The sequence below is a fragment of the Phasianus colchicus genome, chromosome 1, assembly GCF_987193195.1.
Source record: "Phasianus colchicus chromosome 1, bPhaCol1.hap1.1, whole genome shotgun sequence".
Classification (NCBI taxonomy): Eukaryota; Metazoa; Chordata; class Aves; order Galliformes; family Phasianidae; genus Phasianus; species Phasianus colchicus.
The window spans coordinates 133,404,241-133,420,155 of NC_143436.1; the positions used below are offsets into that span (position 1 = coordinate 133,404,241).

A 15,915-nucleotide genomic window follows, 5' to 3' on the forward strand; every position below is an offset into this window, starting at 1 on the left:
GGCTGCATCAGGCAGTTTGAGTGCTACACACATATGGGAATTCGGGTGATTCCTTACGACTCGCTAGTGGAGTTTTTATAAAATATCATCATTTTTGCCTCATTTGAATGAGGTGACTGGTTGCTTCATCCTGAATTGAGAGTCTGAGGAGTCAGTTGCAAAAACAAGCTTTCATCTTGTCAGGTGGTGTATTCGCTTGTCATTTCCTTGCTTTGATGAAATCACTGATAAAAGACAGAAGTTTGCAAGACAGTCTAAAACAAAGTAAAAGGTATAACCACAGAACCATCTTCATGATCTGGTTTCAGAAGCAACTGCTGTGAAATGGCCAGCAGCCAAGCCTCGCAGTGCGTCTGACTTCACCTGGCACTAACTGTCACCTGCTCTCTGAAAACATTTTCTAAACGATCCAATGATGAATGGCACTTCTATTTAACTGTGTCATCCGCTCAGAATGTTCTGTAACATCTGTTGCTTTGTTCATAAGGTAAACCAAAGATGAAGTAACTGTGAAGTGGCTGAGAAAGTGTTTGGGGTTTGCAGAAGGGCTGCCTGAATTCGGGCTGCTTGAGTGTCAGACTTGGGCTAGATTCTGTGAGCTTCTGTATGCGTTATTACAGAAGAACTGATGCCTCTCTGCTCTTTGTGTGTATTATATTTAAACTGGGGGGGAAAAAAAAAAACTGTCAGAAAATATAAAGAATTTGATGCAACAATGTTCATTTGAAAAAGTACTTTTTTGCATTTCAAAATGATGGTGGGTTATGAATATAAAAAGCTGTTTTTTACTGGCTTTTTTTTTTTGTTCTGCTTGATGTCACAGTAAAGTTCTGTGTGTTATTTGTCTCTAAATCAGAAAGCTTAAAAACTGAAAGTGCCAAAAAGCTCAGCTTCAGAAGTACAATGCCTTTTCTTCATTAGGAAAGAAGTGCTCTCAGAGAAATTTTTTTACGGAACTGTTGTTAAACTTGGTTTCAATGAAACACATTAGTAAACATCCTTTCATTCTGGATTTCTCTCTAGTTAAAAGAGACAGTTTTTCCTCTGAATCAGTTTGTAGCTTGGGTTTTTTGCATGGAGGATAGGCATGGCATTTTTCTGAAATTTTGATTAACTATTGCACTTCAGTTCTTAACATAACATGTCAGAGCCTTGTTTCCTTTCTTTTTGTGCGGCATTTCTCATATAGATTTTGAGTGGTTTTTAAGGCAAAATTAAACAAGTTAAATGTCTTGCATACATACTGACAGTTGAATGGACGAGAATCCTTTTTTTCTTTGTTTCTAAAGTTAATCTTGAAACTCATAGATTTGCCACAGTAATTTAGGTTTTCAAAGCCCAGGCTTTGTTGAATGCTAGGACTTGATATTGTAACAGCTATTAAAATGATGTTTTTTTCCCATGGCTTTTTTGGTTTTGCTCTTGTTCAGTGTTCTCTATAATTCTTCTGTGTAAAAAGTTGACAGAACCCCTATTCTTGGCTTGAGGATGCCTTTTGTTTGTTCTGAAACTCGTTAAGGTAATAATAATAACACATGCAAAATTGTAAGCTATTGCTGATGTGATGACTAGTACTGCTCATGCCACGGTCAGTGCACTGCAGAACATGCTTGTCCTTCACAGCCTCAGCCTCCCCTCCTTCCCCCTCAACTGTGATGAGCTGGTCTGCACCCTCAGCCCTGAGGCACTGAACTTCAGAATTCTGAAGCATGGTGGCCTGAAAAGTCAATGCATAATGTGTGATGTTATTTGGAGGGGATGAGGTTTTGTTTTGCTTTAAGAAAAAAATTAAGGAAGAGAGAGAAACAGAGATGACAGTGGTGATCTTCATTTTATGTGAACTTTCATTTTTGATAGCAAGAAGGCAAAACATGGGAGTGGTGTATCTTTCAGGAAAATCTATCTGAAAATGTGGGGAGCTAGGGACCCAGAACAGGATGTGCAAACACTGCTATGTTAGGTGGCATTTGAAAATAATGCATGTTCCTTTTATTTTTAAAACATCTGAGGTGACCTTAAAATAATAGTATTTATTGGAACACTGAACTTCAAAATGGGAGATAACCCCCTTTTTGGGCTGAGATTCAGCTTCTGTCTTCCAGTAGTGCACAGTTTGTTTCTGTGAGCTGGCAAACTTTTAACGTCTTCTCATTGAAGTTGTCCCTCCTTTCAAAGAGAGATGTGTTCTTACATTCTGAACTTCATCAAGAAGAATGATAAACGCAGTCATGGGGGGAAAAAAAAGTGGTAGGGAAGGGATCCGTTGTTGATACCACAGTATAGAGGTTTTGTGTTGTTTCAGTTTTCCGGTTTGAGGTTATAGCTGTATTTTTTCTCAAAGGCTTGTGTTGTTTCTGTGTATCCTATTTGTGACTGAGGAACGAGTTTCTCATTGACTTTAACCATATGGAAGCTCTCAATCCAAACACTTCTAAGCTGTTTCAAATTCTGTGATGTTACTGTCAAGTTGGAGAGTCACAATGAGGATTAGAAAACAGTGTGAACGAGATTTTCCAGATGTACAGTTAAGATTTTAAGTGTACAAATGAAACTGAAATTCCAGTTGTGTCAGAATTTTCAATGGGCTTCAGTGCATTGAACTTGTTTAGCTACCCAGTAATTCATACAGTTAAAATACTGACTTAGCTTGGTACAGCCAGTCTTTTTGGGGAACCTACAATAAATTGTTAACTTTCATATCAGAAGATTGATCTGCAAAGTATGTTGCTTATCAGTACGAACATCTAGGAGCTCTGAGAGTGATCAGCATCACAGACTTGTGTTTGCTATTCTTGTCAAACTCTGAATTGTTACTTTGGGTACTTATGGCTCTATCTAAAAGACAAGGCACTGCAGATTTTAGATCTATGCTGCACTTACTAATAACGAGGTGTTTTTCTGTCAATTGACTTCAGTTTTTTGTCTTTCTCCACAGCTTTCATCCAGTCGGATGGCATAATAGAAATGCTGCGTTTTGATGAAGGAGACCTATTGCAGGTATGTACTCAGAGTAAATTATCCGAATTAACAGTGCTTCATCATCTCATTTTTGATAGCTACTTTCTGAAACTCACAGTAAGTAGTTTTCAGTGATGGCAAAAATGTTTTGGCCTTCCAGATTTATTTTCATCAATGTATTTTGGTGTGTACTGAGGCTCTTGTCCCCTGATCTTTTGTGCCAGGAGACTGGTGGAGCTTAACAGTCTGGCCTGTTTGTCACATTTTGTTATTTTTTTCCTTCTCAGAAAAACTGGGGGCTTTTCTGTGCTCAAAGTTCACCTTGAATACAGAGCTGAGATGCACAGCTAGAGGAGCTGAGAAGTGTTACAGGATTCCTTATTGTAGAGGTGGCCTTGGGACCAATTTAGCACTGGGTTTAAAGAAAGCCCAAGTCAGTGCAGTGCAGTGGAGATTATTGCAAATACTATTTTGTCTGTTTGTTTTATGAAAAAAAAAAAAGCTAACGAGTGGCAACATAGTACCTGGAAAATGTAAAACATTAAAAGAATATGTGCTAAAATTTTGATACTATGGTAGATGTTGGGATGAAAGACATGGCAATATGCCTTAACACTTTTTTGAGTTGCTGAGTTCAGAAGTTGTATTGACTAGAACTTCATGTGTGCACTATGGATATATGTTGAGAGTATCTTTTGTTAAAATTCCTAGATGTTGTTAGCCCCAGTAGATGAGAGGAAAAAGAGAAGATGAGAAAAAAGCAAATAATTGTTTAATCAGTTAGAACACTTGTCAGGTAACTGTTTAGCTTTGTTAGTTACCAATACAGTGTTTGCTTTACAATTTCTACCTCCCATTTAGTCTGGTAGAGTCTACAAATGTGAAGGGCGTATAGTTCTGGGCTCACTGTACAATTATTTGTTTTAGATATATGAGGGTTTCCCCCACCCCTGCCTACCTTCCTAGGTTGTTTTTTCTTGTTGGTCTTTAACATAAGAATAACTTATTACAAGTTTTAAAGTCATACTCTACAAGGATAAGATCCCTCACAATTATCTAAACAATTGAAAAGGTTGCAGTTAAAAAACAAAACAAAAAACAACATCAAAAAGCACATCTGTAGTTAAACAATTGTTTATTTGTCGTGTATTAAACACATTTAAGATTTAGTGGAGGGTTGTTAGGGTAGTATGGTTAGGTCCTGGTTGGACTCCGTAGTCTCTAAGGTCTTTTCCAACCTGAGTGATTCTATGTTTCCCTTATTGGATACATATGTAGCTTATTTATTGACATGCAGAATAGAACAGTGGCAGCTTTCCATATACAGGCTGTGGTCTCAATTATTGCATGTTTGACTCAGGAGATTTCTTCAACTTGCTTGGAAATACCACTTACCAGAATAAATAAGAGAAAAAAATGACTAGATTTAGCTCTTCTGTTCCATACTCAATTAGAATATATTTTACTTGAGAAGAAGTGTTTAATGACTGACCAAATCAATTGAGCCAAGGTGTTGGCACAGTTTTTGAGATGGAAAGGATGTGGACAAGTTCAGATATCTACATTTACTCCTTTTTAACTAATTAAAACTAATCTCTCAAACTTTAGAATTTTTCAGTTATTTTAGCATTCAACTTCTGTAGCTCTCAGGAATAGCAAGTAATGGTACTACTGTGAAACACCTCAATAATGGAGAAAGAGTAAAAAAAAAATACAAAAAACAAAAACCAAACAAAAAAAAAACCAAAACAAAATGGATTGTTAATCATTCTGATGTTGTTACAGACGTGACAGTGAAAAAATAGTTTAAATATGATGATGGGACAAAGTCAAACACCCCTGGATGTTGCTCCGTAATCTTTGGATTGTGCTTCTTTTCTTAATATGTTGCTGAATTATTTAAAAATACGGCAAGAGAGACAAAAATTTTTAATGATTGGTTTATATGCTAGGTGTTATGATATTTATATCTTATCACTCTTAGGATAAAAATATGTAATTGAAGCCAGTTCCTTTTCATCAGAGTAATACAGCATGTTTACTCTGGCTTACAATTTATTTACTATTCTGTCAATTTTTATATGGTGACCTCTTGTGACTACTCAGTGCAATTAAAAAACAAAACAACAGAGCAGATACATTGCTGTAAAAACAAATTTGTATCTTGTCAAAGAGCACAAATCCTTACATATGTAAATAAACGAATTGCAAAATAAGATCACAATGGAAATGTCATTAATTAATGCTAGTAGATAACTGTAGCAAAGCCTCTACTTCTGGGTTTAGACTTTCAGTATGTGGATTAGAAAGTGCTCCATGTAGAATCAGAGAATCATTTAGGCTGGAAAAGACTTTCAAGATCACCAAGTTCAACCATCAACATGACCTACTGAGTTCTGTTACTAAACCGTGTCTCTTAGTGCCATGTCCACATGTCTCTTAAATACCTCCAGACTCCATCACTTCCCTGGGCAGCCCATTCCAATGGCTAACCACCCTTTCTGTGAAGAAATTTTCTGATACCCACTCTAAATCTCCCCTGACACAACTTGAGGCAGTTTCATCACATCCTTTCACTTGTCACCTGAGAAAAGAGACTCACACCCTCCTCTCAACAACCTCCTTTCAAGTAGTTGTAGAGAGCAATGAGGTCCCCTGTCAGCCTCCCCTTCTCCAGTCTAAACATCCCCAGTTCTACCCTCAGCTGCTCTTCATCTGTCTTGTCTTCTAGTCTCTGCCAGCTTTCTTGTTCTCCTCTGAATGTGTTCCAGCAACTCTATGTCCTTCTTGTAATGAGGTGTCCAAAACTGAACACAGTATTTGAGGTGAACACGGTATTTCACCATATAGCTTTTCCCTCTGTCTTAACAGAGCAAGTGAGAATTTTATTCCTTAGCGTGTATGCTGAAATTAAAGGTTTATATCTGAATAAATCTGTTACTTCTGCCTGTGGATTTGAACTGTATTTCCCAATTTTATATTTGAGCTCTCCTGCAGAATTTCACCTTGTCAGTCTCAGGCCCACTTCTCTGTGTCTCGTCCAGACCTGATAGATGCTTCCAGCCCCTCTGACGATGATGTCATCTGTGAATATTAGGGGTGCTGAAACAATTACTAAAAGTGACAATTGTGGAAGGATAAGCTACATTAAGCTAACACGCACTTACTTTTTGAGAATTTTATTTTGAAAAGTAGACAGTAAAGTAAAATTAATGCTTCAGAATTTGCTTTTGCTTCATAAAAGACTGTTTTGCAGGTCAGCCTATTTATCTTGAGAGCTCTTGCCATAAACATCTCATGTTTCCAGCGCAATACAGTTGGTGATCTTCCATTCAGACTGTGTTTGGAAAGTACTTCTTTTGATGTACTAGTATTCCTTAAGTAGCCTAGTCCTACAAATTTCAGACACATTCTCTAATGTGAAATACTTCAATTGTTATAATTTCTCATGCTGTGTTAATCTTAAGTGCATGAAGTGCTTTTTTACAGGCTAACTCCTAGAATTTTTTTTTACTGCTATTTATTGCTTATTGAAGAAACACTGGAACAGAAATAGAAAACTGAGTTTGTATAGGTAACATATATTTGCTGTCTTTGGGAAACTGCTGTAAACTGTTATTCACAAATGTTGGTAAGTAGAATTATAACCATCCTTAAAATCAAATAAGGGGAGCCTTAATATGACTTGCAGTGGCTTTACAGTGAGAAAGCTGAACGCTAAGGGATTGTGTTACATGCATGAAATTTAGCATTGCTATCTCCAGCTGAAGGAATTTTAGTATTGTCTGCAAGATCTGTATTTCATTCTTTATGTCATGGTAAATTTAGGAGTATCTTTACAGAAGTGGCAACCGTAACTTGTTTCAGGGCATGAAGTTGAGAAGATTTTTTACCTCAAATTTTTGTGTTTCTTTGTTGACTTAAAAATGGCTTGGACATGATCTGTAGCAATACTCACATTTCATGTATTTATAGCCATTAATTTTCATGTTGCAAACATGAGATACAAACCACGTAAGTGGGCAGAAAAGCATGTGGAAAATTGCTTGGGCCATTGACCTGTATGGGTGTAATCTACAGTACAAAGTTCACCTGGCAGTCAGTTACATGTGATGTCCCCTGGAGCTTGATATTGAGGTCAGTATGGCTTTACGTCTTCATCAGTCTGGGTGATGGGGAGGAAAGCTCTCTCACTGAGTTTGTAGATGCTGCCAAATTGGGCAAAGTAGTTGGTAGATGAGAAGGCAAGGCTTCTACTCAAAGGGACTTGCACCTGGGACAGAATAACTCCATGCAACATGGCTGGCTGGCCATTGGCTGGCTAGAAAGCAGCACAGCAGAAAAGATCTGGGGGGTCTTGGTAGACAACAAGCTGAAGAGAAAGAAGTTGGCCTTGTGCCCTGGTAGTGAAGAAGGCTGACTGCCTACTGATTGGTATGAACAAAAGTGAGGCCAGATAAGGGAAGTGATTTCCCTAGCTCTTTCCCACAAAGGCAGTATGCAGTTGATGGGATAGATTTCACAGTATGCACTATGGAAGGTTGAGAGGCACTGGATGCAGATTGCAGCATGGGAAATTGCAGAATAATGTAAAGAAAAAAACCTGTGGTTAATCAAACGCTGGACCAGATTACTTATAAAAGTTGGAGAACTGCTGTCTTGGGAGATGTTTAGTACTCAGTAGCACAGAGCTGTGAGTGACCTGCACTAACTGGAGCTCTGAACTGAGATTTGGACTAGATGGCCTCTGAAACTCCTTTACATTGTGTAAAGTATTTTCTCACTTCTTTGCCACTGCTTGTGAGCTGCTCAAGTCTCTCTGCTCCTTAAAAGCTGCAGTTGCTTCTTGTGCAGGAAGAATTTCCTCCCCCAGGCTTTAGAATCATTAATTGATGCCCAGGAGTAGGTGACTGTTGCAGAGCCAGAGTCCACAGCATATATTGCGTCAGCTGAAGTCAACTGATGTTTTTGTTTCCTTATGTGAGTTTGTGTCATGAAAGTGTGTAGCAAGAATGACTCAGTCCACTTTCAGCTGCATCCCAGATTACAGCAGTCTTTTTTTCATTACCTCAAGCAAGGTATTAATCATTAATTTTGCTTATTTTAATTATCCTCCGTCTGAACATAGAGTTGATGATGAATGTAGCAGTGGACTGAAGTAGACATTTATATATCGGTTTTGTAGCTTTCTCAACATCTTGTTGCTAATGGCACATAGCTTTCCTACAAGAGGGGAACTCGCTGCAGAGTAAAATAATATTTAGAGTTTTTATAGAAAGTGATAACCAGAAGAGTGTAGGAATACAGAAAGTTTTGGGTTGTTGAGAATTTCATTAATGTTAAAGAAAAGTACTTGGTGCCAAGAAACCTCAAGTGTTGGTTAAAATCTTCTTGTTTTCCCTCTGCTACATCCCGCCCCTTTCACTCTTTTTAAACCTAGTTTAAGACACTAGGGGTTTGAGCTGTCTAAACATGGGTAACCAGTGCTTACCGAGAAGCTCTGGACTATCGAAGACGTCTACATGGACCTGGCAGGTATGGCACAGAACAGAGGAGAGACAGTTTGCCAGCAGTCATGTTGCCATGGAGTGTTGATCTCAAGTGGCAGCAGAGGCCTATGTTTAGATAACTGAATGTAGTGTTAGGTAATGCGACCTTCTACCAAAAAATAAAGACTAGCTGTTATAACAAACTGGTGAGATATTAAGATTAAAGTAAGTGTTACTTGGGACTTTTCTTTTGTTGTTTTTCTGACTGAAGTTAACATTAATGCTTAGAGGCGACATTCAGAGTGTAAGGTCTGGGGTTTTTTATTCTCTTTTTTTGTCCAGGATCATTCCAAAACGGTTGCTGAGTTAGTGGAGTGTACTTTCAGGTATAGATCGTCTATGTGAAATCTTTCTTAAGGGTGCAAACCCCCCAGGGCAAGTTGTTTTAAGTATATTGAAACCAGTGCAGAAGGCTTTTGCATTTTTCTGAAGTATCTCCAACACTTGAATGCAAGCATTTGGGTAGGAGGATTTCTAAGCCCATGGTACTGATAGAAAGGGTGATCTTTCCCTCTCTTGCTTCACTGTCCCCCTCAGTTGTATGTTTCTACTTCTTTTCTTATGCTGACCTTATTCTTTGTTGCTGAATCATAAAACTGTTCCAATTGAAATTTTCCTTCTCTAGCTTAGCTTATAATTCTTGAAATACTAACAGTGTTCACATGCAGCCTTTTTTCTTATCTGTATCAAGCTTGTAATTGCAAGGTAGTATTTGTTATTTGTAATATCTCTGTATAGAAAAGTTGTAATAATATTTTCCTGTAAATCATATTTTTCTAATATTGCTGTATTACAGACATATATTCTACAATGGAAAATAACCTGTATTTATTAAAAAGCTTACTTTTTAGTTCTCTTTACCTGATAAACCATTGATGTTCAGCAAAACCCACGCTTTATACTGCAGATTGATCAGTACACACTTTTTAGTTCTTGATGTTTGTTTGACAGTTGGAAGAGGGATATAGTCACACCGGAAAACACTGTTGTGAATCTATAATTCTACTTGATGGTCAAGTAAAAGTAATTTGAAACATGTAACTGAACACATTTATATGTCTTTGTTTATCATGCGAGTATGAAGGCTGACATGTAATAAAAAATGAGCGATAATTATAGAAACTGCCACATGAGATTTATTTTTGGTTTAGTTCCATGATGCTATGGTTGAGCTGCTGAGCTGCTGAAGTTCCTGTGCTCTTTGCTCTTGATTGACCCTGATTGCAAACCTCCCAAAAGTCATTTAATTTGTCATTTTGCTTTGTATTTAACAGACATCTGTAACCACAAACAAGCTTTTCCTCATAAGCAAGTCTTCAGTAGGTTTTTACTTTGTTTTTAGATTTTGCCAAAGTGATTTGTGATTTTTAAACTCAACGTACAGACATTAGACTAATATTTTCACTGCAAGTCTGTAATTACAGAATACAGGAGAGTAAACTTGTGTGCAGGATCATCCAGAGAATTTAACTCCCAACAGCTCTAGCTGTGCAGTAGTTCAGCTATTGTTAATATGTATATTTCTGTTTGTTCCTGTATTTTCTGGAGTTAAGTTTGATCTCTACTGCTTTCTGTTTAAAAGTTGGTCTGAGTAGGCTCTTACACTAAGGCTAATATTAGGGCATGTTGGCTGATAGTCACAGGGTTTAAAAGAGTAGATAACAAACAGTTTTTCCTACCAAATAGCTTAAAATGTAATAATGTGCTCTCTTGCTAGAGCCAAAGCTAGTTGTCAAGGATGGGACAGTGTTGATAGCAACTATTTTGATTGCCGTGTCATAGGATCCAAACCTGTTGGCAGTGTCATCTGTCAGGTAACCGCTAGTAATTTAATGATGTTCCTCAGTTATGATTCTCTAAAGAAAAATCAATTACTGAAAGGAAGATTGTATGTAATTGAAGTGGATGTCGCACTGTCAAGGGTAGTGGTAAGGAGTTCCGAATGATTTATATCTGTGAACTTCAGGTAGTAGTTTGACTGCATGACTATTTCTGAAGAACTTTGTCTCAGCAATTATTGGTTGTCTCTTTCCAGTAGGTCACTGGTAGCAATGCATAGTGTGGAAGAATGAAACTAGAAAATTGGGAGAAGAATAGTCTTAAGTGGCTGTACTGTATTAACTTGCATCTTACTGGAAATGCAAAATGATGAGCGAGAAAAAAAAATTAAGAAGTTGAACTCAAAGTTTGTCAATATATGAGCAGTATACCTTAGCTAGGAAAAAAATTGCAAGTTGAAATATTTTACTTAAAAAAGAAAAAAAGCATTAAAAAAAGCCCCAATAACAAAAAGAAATGTGCTGTTTTCCTAATTATGGTACAAATGTAATAAGCTTGAATGAAAGCTTCCCAATTTGTTGATTTTTGAATTATAATAAAATTTGCAATACAGATCAACTTACATTGCCTTTTAGAATTCTGTTTTGAGGAAAAACTGTCCTGATTATGTGCTGCAAAGCATAATTTCTTGTGAACCCCTTCCTCCTGCCATGTTCTTGCCAGGCAGTTTGCCTATCTCTCCCAGAGACTTTAAAAGAAGAAAGCTAATTGATTCTCTGTCTGGTCATTAAAATTAAAATCAAATCCTCGCGTTATCTTGGTTTTTAAATGGTAAGTAAATTCACTTCCAGCTTTTTTTTTTTTTTTAGTTTGATATCAGTTGTAGGGTTATTAAACCAAATAATTTGATCTTAAATCTGAAATATTACTTATATTTCCAGTCCAGAATTGATCCTTGTTGTGAATCGAACATAATTTTTAAGTAAATGATTCAATAGTAATAATTACTAAAAAAAATTACTAAAAACTTCAACAGTCTTCAAAAAGAAAGATATGTTCTTTATTTGTAGGGATTTTCACATTTGAAATATTTGTTTATTTTTTCTTAACAAAACTTTTTTTTTTTCTTAGCAAAGGACAGAAAATATAACTTGTAGATGAATTAGAAGTCAATGAAATGCCCAGCCATGGGAATTGATTTTTAGTTCTCAAATGCAAAATGAAAAATTATCATTCACCCTGTGAAAAAACTTCGTTAACATTCGTTAGTTACGAATGTTGTCATTTGAGTCAATACACATACCATGGACTTTGTCAGAAATGTAGCCTTCCTTTCCTGTTGTAGAATATTAAAATTCTTGATCTTGGCCTTGAGGTGCTTTTAAGAGAAGGACTGAAATCCTACATCTGATCCTCAAATCCAAGATCAAAACAAGATTTCAAAAAATGCATGTGTCTGAATGTGTCAAAGAGGACGTTCCATACAGAGCCTTCTTGACTGGGATTTCTTAAGGAAGAGCAAACTAGTTGGAGTTTCTTAGACAACATTACCTCCTTCTTTTCAGATGATTAACTGTAGTGTCCAGCAGAGGGATAGTAAAGGTATGAATAATAGAGGCTGAGAGATCATTATCAGGGAAGGAGATGAAGTTTCCTAATTAAATAGAAGTTATAATGTTCTTCGTTTTCTACTTTGTTGAATAACACCAGTAGGATTATTACTGGGCTGATACTTGTTCTATATGTTTTTCTTTGTAATTTGTTTCTTGTGTCTCGGCAGCTTTTTCTATTGCTCTCTACAATATTATCATTTCAGCTTTAAGTTACTACTTGTCTCACAGCTTGTAGCAGTCTCTACCACTTGAACTGCCTTCAGTTCTTGTCTGGAGCCAAGTGGTCTTTGGATAGAAGCTGATGGCTTAATTTCTACAAGTAATTATAAAAAAGCTGATATACATTTTCTTCTCTGAATCTTTCTCTTTTGTTGTTCAAAATGTGGTCTATAGCTTGTTACAGATGCTGACTCTTTTGCCTTCACAGGAAATATAATGCTGTCAGTCTCTTCAATTTATTATTTTTTTTACAGGCTGAGACAACTATAGGCCTCAGTTCATATCAACAGAAAAGGTAAGCAGAGTTTTCTAAGAGTTTAATACAGCCATCCTGTTCTGAGATTGTTGATGTTTTTTGCAAGAATAAAAAAGTTTACTATAAGAAAAAATCAAATACAAATTTATGCAAGTAAAAAGGGAACAGGTTTTTGTAGGTTTTTTGTATTGTTTCATTGAATGTTTTAAGGAGTGGATTTGTTTACCTGCTGCAAAAGTTCTTTTGCAACAAAGGAGCCCTTTTGAAAAACAGCTTTATGATCTTGCTTTCAATAGTTTTCCTTTAGTTTTTGTTCTTTTGGCTTTTTTTCCTCCCTTGTATGGAACTGTGTAGTATATGAGAAGCAAAAGGTGTCCTTTTTTCTTCCTAATCCCTAATTCTTTTTCTCAAGACTCCTCAGATAGTTCTTTGCCTTTAATGGAACTCACAGATCAGCATATGTTCATATTGCCTACACGTGAGCTTAAGAGCATCTCTTTGCAAGAAGTTTTGAAAAATCTCTGGGGGGAAAAACAAAGAAAGTCTTCTCATTTTGTACTTAAAAAGGCTTCATCTCTATTGATATCACCTGCTACCCATCTCTGTTACCTCCTGATTAGATACTTACCTAAATCTTGTGAGGTAAATCTCCTGAATTACATGGAAATATAATTCCATATAATTCAGGATTTGGCTTACCTAGTGTTATTGTTTCTAATACTCAGTGAACAGCTTGGTAAGAGCAAAGAGTGAATGTGAAAATGCTGAAGAATCTGTGAGGATGTAGCAGGTTTTTCGTGTCGGGTGAAATTTTTCATGTCGGGTAAATCTATTTTATCTTTTGATAAAGTAAACAAGAAGAGTTAATATTATGTATTGAAATAAGGCAGTTACTGCATAGTTTAATCTGAAGCTTCAGCCAGTTTGTATATTATGGTAATGTGAATTTTGTCGAGCTTGTATTCTACCAACTTTAATTTGCTTCTTAATTAAGGAAGTGTAGCTTAGTCATGCTGCATAAAACTTGAAAACTCTTGTTCCTTCACCTTCCCTGCTTCTTCCCACCCCTCCTCCCCACCCTCAGCACAGAAGGCTTCTCTCTGCCACTCACAACTCCTGCCTGTTTGTTTCTCAACTGTGAGGACTAAATTTTCCACTCAGTGCTGCACATGTATGTGCTGCAGCATGTCAGTCAGACTGCAAGTATGCAAACATGAATTTAGGAATAATGATGGAACTTCAAAGGCCCAATTTTGTCTCATGTTGAATCAGACTTTTTGGAGATTGTTTAAATAATCGTCTCAGTGGCAAATTAAAGTGCTGCTTTTATTGGGATATATGGATCATGTGTGACTTCTTTGTCTCCTAGAAAACACAGAAATTTTATGCCCTTGAGAGTGAGGCTCAGGCCAGGGATTAGTTCTTCAATTTTTTTTTGTTTTGTTTGAATTTCTCATCTGAGAAAATTTCTGTGTTGGAAGTTTGTGTTTTAGAGTGTATTCTAATAAAAACTACAGGCCTACAGATATGAAAAACTTCCTAGCTTGAGAATTGTAAAAGAAATTCTAGAAAGCATTCAGATGTGAATCATGTGAAGACTTTATCACTGTAGGACAAGACATGGGAGGAACAGCTGAGACCCCTCGCTGTGCTCAGCGCAGAGCAGAGGAGCTGAGGGGAGGCCTGATGGCGGCTGCAGCTCCTCACAGGGAGCGGAGGGGCAGCGCTGAGCTCTGCTCTGTGTGACAGCGACAGGGCCCGAGGGAACGGCATGGAGCTGTCAGGGGAGGGCAGCTGGGGGTCAGGGAAAGGGGCTGCATCACAGGGCGGTGGGCATGGAAGATGCTGACTTGGTCTGTGGGGACGGCCCTGAGTGCTGGAGTTCAAGGAGTGTTTGACCACTGCTGTTAGACATAGGGTTTGATTTTGGGGTAGTCTTGTGTGGAGCCAGGATTCAATGATTCTTGTTGCATCCCTTCTAACTCAGGATATTCTGTGAAATATACAGCGTGTTCTGCTTCATATCGGTGGCTTATTTGGTGTTCAGTGGTGTAGTACGAGGTAAATACTCAGTTTGCCTCCTGTCTCTGTTTCTCTCCCTGACTTTGTGGCTGCTGGTTTTTTGTGCATATTTCTTTCAAAGTGATTGTGTAAAATGTCATTGCTAGAAACTGAGTGTCTCATCTACATGCTTAACTTCTCTAGATGACTTGTTTATCATTGTGTTTATTAGAGACTGTAATACCTCCTTCATGGTATAGCTTGCAGATATTTCTTCCCTATCTACATGATTTATTCAATTCTTTGATCTGCTTTTTAATGCAAAATGGAAGGGGAGAACTGAACGAGTCACTTAATTTTTGTTTTGTTCTTGTCTGTGATTAGGCTACAGTACATCAATGCAGTTGATTCTGTTCTTTCCTCACGCTTTCCCCACACAACCCCCAAGAAAGTAAACTTTGAAGTTTTAACATTTGATATAATGAGCACATTATCATGATAAAGGGTTAATACTGGCATAACTAAGCCAACCAGTACCTAGATGTGGTTTATTAAAAACCTTTGTTGCTAGTATTTTTATTCATCTGCACTTACAGTTGCCACTGATGCCAGGTATGTAATTGAGCAAACATTTTGTGGGAGCTGATATTTTCACTGAGGCTACATTTAATACTCTTATTTCTAAAATCGTTTTAGGTATAAAAATTTAAATACATTTTCTGATGTTCGCAGCGCATCCTTATTTTTTAATATTTAAAGGTCACGAATGAGACCAGGGGAATGTGATTGGTTACTTATTTTAGCCTAAAACATTCCATCTCTTAGGTGGCTCTTTCAAGGACATTCTGCCATGAAAAAAGTACCCACTGTGATTTATTTGACTTTGTCAGTTTAAAAATTAATATGGCTAATTTTGGAGACATTTTCATTTTATTTTGTGGTAACAGAAATAACAGAGTAGTGGCTTTCTGAGAGTTGAAGTGTTACTAAAGTAATGAGATCTCTTTCGGTTTGACACTTTGATGCTCTTGTCTTTATTTCTTTATATTGTTGATTTATGGCACAGGAAAGGAAGTAAAACGCTTTATACAAATGTTAAAGTAATATGGGAAAAATGCATGTAGATATATCCTTAGATCTGAGTTTTCCACAGAAGCAATTAAGGATGGTACAGATAAGATTCCACAGAGCACAAGCATGTTCCAGGAATCCCAGAACAGTAAAGGGAGGACACAGAAAGACAGTTACTACCAAACTTTGCAGAACTCTTTAAAGATGTTGTCCATCTCCAAATGCAGAAGTGTGCACGGATGATGTAAAATTGAATGCCTAGCATATTGCGATAAGCAGCAGAATTTCTTTTAAAATGTTTTTCAAAATGTCCTTAAGTAGTAGGATATTGTCTTGATACCAGTGGACATCCGTCTTCCCATGCATTGATATTTTAAGCATCTTTATAATTGCTTCTGGGAGTCACCTTATTGGGACTTTAAGTTGCACTTCTGTGGATCATATTTTGTAGCATGTTGTCTGTTTATGT

The 15,915-nt window shown here is 37.1% G+C and overlaps 1 protein-coding gene across 1 annotated transcript in view; it reads left to right on the forward strand.

Annotated features, from left to right (window-relative positions):
- TMEM131 (transmembrane protein 131) overlaps positions 1-15,915 on the forward strand; it is a 97,031-nt gene that overhangs the window by 17,223 nt on the left and 63,893 nt on the right. Inside the window, exons 2-3 of the mRNA XM_031605254.2 lie at positions 2,936-2,997; positions 12,373-12,413. Coding sequence (XP_031461114.1) covers positions 2,936-2,997; positions 12,373-12,413 — 103 coding nt within the window. The remainder of the gene's footprint in view (positions 1-2,935; positions 2,998-12,372; positions 12,414-15,915) is intronic.